Genomic DNA, 3,949 nt, shown 5'->3' on the forward strand with positions numbered 1-3,949 from the left:
TCACCCCATCATTTCCAATGCAGCAACAATATTGGGGTATGTCACAGTTTGAGACAGGCGAAGGAGGTTCTTTTAGCCAGTTGCTTGGGTTCATGGCTGCGGATGCTGCACAATCACAATATGGCCATCAGCCTGAGTTCATGCCAGGCAGGTATTCGTTGGATGCGAGGTATCCAGGCCATACCTCATCCGTTGCTTCCGGGGGGTTCGTATCTGTTGATGACTCTAGTAGAAGTGAGGGTGGACGCGGTGTGACCAATACTCAGAATCCTAACCGTCTTAACATGGGACTCATTGAGGAAGACACTGAGACACTCGAACAAGAAACCGATGCTTATCTAGTAGACGACCCAGATCACGAGGGTGATGGTGAGGATGATGAAATTGAAGAGTTCGATGAGGATGAAGAATCTCGCAATGATGGTAGTATGTTAACTATTTTGCTTTATATGTTCGACTAGTTTTTTATTTTTTTTCTTACATGGCATATGCTTGAGTGTGTTATCCTTCTTTAATTGTGGTATCCATGTTGATAATGAATATGTAATGTGCTGTACATACTTGTTAACTCATAATTATATACAGGTCAGGCAGACACTCCAGAGGACAACGTCAAAGGTTACAATCTGAGGATTGATCCGCCACGTCGGAGTGCCAATCGCTTCACTCCTTCTATCTTCAAAAAAGCGGCCAAGAAATGCAAGAACTTTGTGAAGGATGTAAAGTGGGCGATGAGAAAGTAGTTGTGGAGTTATGGTTAGAGTAATTTGTATGTGTTGGATTATGTATTTAGTAATTTGTATGTGTTGGACATTATGTATTAATTAGTTGGACTATGGCATAATTATATTGCATGTTTCTTATCATCATGTTGTAAGCAACTTAATATGCTCAGACAGATATTGCTGGACTCGTGTATCAAGCATCATATTATATAATGCTACAATTATTTGATAATACTAGATTGTCATAATTTGTGAGGTTACATATAGCAGGTCATGTTTTAATTTATAAGCTTACATATAGCAGGTCATGTTCTAATTTATAAGCTTACTAATATGGCAGGTCATGTTTTAATTTAATAGCTTACATATAGCAGGTCATGTTTTAATTTATAAGCTTACATATAGCAGTTACATGAATATGTCATAACTCAGATGGCTCATTCAGGTTATATTATACAATAACATTTTAAAACTATGAACCTAGGGGGCATCTCTATTGGTATTTGAACCAGCTACCTGACGGCATCTGCTACGACTATGTCCCTCAGCCCCACACAGCGTACATCGCCTGGGACGACGTAACATCCGCGTGTCCATCTCATTCAGAAAGCGCGTCATCCTGGGGCGACCTTTCGTGACCCGTCTCAAGTACGGATTTGGTATGAACCGAGGTCCATTATAAGCTGGCCATGTTGTAGGGTTGCCTAGTGGCCGAAACCGTGCTCGGTACACCCGCCGTACTTGGTCCATCTTATACACATCATGCACATATAGTTGCCAATCAAGCTGCTGATTGGCACAACATGCGAACACATGTCTGCACGGGAGCCGGTCCACCTGGAACTCACCACAGTCACATCGCATGCCACGTAGATCAACTGCAAACTCCATACCGCTCGGCATCTCGCGAACCTCAAACACCTCATTCTGGCGATCAAAGCAACTAATCTGGATGTTTCCTGATGCAAGTTGGTTTGCATGCAACTTCGAGGTCACGACATCAGAAAACATATGGCCAGCATTGATCCGGGCTTCCGCCTCCGCTCTTTTCCGGGTGAACAACTCGTTTAGTCTGTAGAATGTTGCCTTCACAAGAGCAGTAATCGGGAGATTGCGTGCACCCTTCAAAACTGAATTGATGCACTCCACTAGATTCGTCGTCATGTGACCCCATCTGTACCCACCATCGAAGGCCAATGCGTACTGTTCGCGAGGAATTCGGTTTAACCAGTTTGTGTACGCTTCGCCACGTTCCCGTAACCGCTGGTAACGCACTTCGTACTCCCGGACCGTCCTTGAATATCCTGGTATATCACAACATATACAGAGAAAAGTAATGGAGGTCAAAAAGAATTATTTAAGGAAGATATTGTTAATTATTTGCTTAAATTGAATAAATTATTACCGATGTTGACGACCAACTTTTGGAGGTATGGGGCCTTGAACTTTCTCAGAAAATTCGACTCTATATGCCTGATGCAAAACATATGAAAAGCTCTTGGAGGTGACCAAGCTCCGTTACTGCGTTCCACAGCTGCATTAATGGACTCGTGCCGGTCCGATATTAGACCGACCCCATCCCGAGTTACAACATGTTGACGCATGTTACTAAGGAAAAAATGCCAAGCATCAGAAGTCTCTCCCTCCACAATAGCAAACGCAATCGGGACGATATTGTTGTTGTCATCCTGTGAAACTGCCACAAGCAAACAACCCTTATACTTTCCGTACAGGTGCGTCCCATCCACCTGGACAATCGGCTTACAATGTCTGAATGCCCTAATACAAGGGTAATAACTCCAAAATACACGATGCAGAACCCGAATATCACCCACCAAGTCATCGCCTTGATATGCAGGCATAGTCTCAAAATGGATGACAGCAGATGGCTCCTTGTGACACATGGCCTCCATCCATATAGGTAACGCTTTATAAGAGGCTTCCCAACCTCCAAATATTTTCTCTACTGCCCTTTGCTTAGCCAACCATGCTTTCCGGTAACTCACCGTGTAGTTGAACTTCGATTGCACCTCTGCTATAACTGATTTTACCTTTATGGAGGGGTCAGCCTCAACCAGTGGCTTTATTGCTTCTGCAATTGTGATAGAATCCAGCTTCGAATGGTCCTGTGAAATGGTGGCTCTGGTACAGGTGTGGCTACCATTATACCTCCTTATAACCCAACAGTACTTCCTGCTGATCAAGCTAACCCTGATAACCCAATCACACCCTGACCCATACTGTGTACATTTGGCATAAAATGTCAACGGCTCAGACTCATACACCCGGTAGTCTACGCTTCGTCGTATCGTATACTCTTTTACCGCCTTAATAACAGCTTCCCTGGAACTGAACTCCATACCGATGGCAAATTCACCATCTGCGACAATAGGAACCTCTGCTGCGACAACCACCATTGAAAAAATTTCATTAATCCACAAGTATTTAAAAACCAATTCTAAAAGGAAAATCAAATTTCACTGCAACTAGTACGATATAAATCCAGATTTGGCAACATGTTATTATGTCACTCTAAACAAAATAAGAACATCCAGGGCAAATGTAAAAATTAGACCGGACCGCCCGGTTTAACCGGTAAACCAACCGAACCGGACCGATAAACCACACAAACCGGACCGGTCCGGTCCGATTCACGGACTCTAAACCGTTTCATGCTTCGAAGCTGTTCAAATAATAATGTCCAGTGACTCACGCATTTTAACGCATGTAACCACATTATAGAGAATTTAATTATTATTTAAATTATTCAAAACTAAATTAACGCATGAATAATTACTAATAATGGTTAAAAAAAAGTAAATTATTAATTACTAAATCCATGACACCCAAAAAAACACTAACACCACGATTACGTTACCTGCAGTCATATATTCCGGAAATTCTAGTGCATGCATGGCTTCCAAGTCCAACGCTCGCATGAATGATGGCTCCTCAAACGGCACTTCGTTTGCGAGTGCATTTGTCACTTCTGTCACATCTGGGGCCATGGTTCCGTCGCCTTGATCTTCATCTCCATCTGGACCAACAAATTCGTAGTTGCTTTCGAACTCTTCTTCACTGTCACTATTATACTCTTCCCGTAGAATATTCCGGTCAGCCTCAGATTGTTCAAACTCAACATACAACTCGAGGAACGAGATCTGAGACCGATTTCCAATATACATTGAAAGCATATCCTGCATGCTTGCTTCGTCCGTCACATA

The 3,949-nt window shown here is 42.8% G+C and overlaps 1 protein-coding gene across 1 annotated transcript; it reads right to left on the minus strand.

Annotated features, from left to right (window-relative positions):
- Window positions 1-1,127: 1,127 nt before the first annotated feature.
- LOC112729727 (uncharacterized) lies at window positions 1,128-3,733 on the minus strand. Its single transcript, XM_025779883.2, has 3 exons — window positions 3,604-3,733; window positions 2,131-3,183; window positions 1,128-2,029 (listed from the first exon to the last, which is right to left on the minus strand). Exons 1-3 carry the CDS (start codon window positions 3,731-3,733, stop codon window positions 1,206-1,208), a joined length of 2,007 nt encoding a protein of 668 aa, XP_025635668.1. The 3' UTR covers window positions 1,128-1,205.
- Window positions 3,734-3,949: the final 216 nt, after the last annotated feature.

The sequence above is a fragment of the Arachis hypogaea genome, chromosome 12 (assembly GCF_003086295.3).
Source record: "Arachis hypogaea cultivar Tifrunner chromosome 12, arahy.Tifrunner.gnm2.J5K5, whole genome shotgun sequence".
Lineage (NCBI taxonomy): Eukaryota > Viridiplantae > Streptophyta > Magnoliopsida > Fabales > Fabaceae > Arachis > Arachis hypogaea.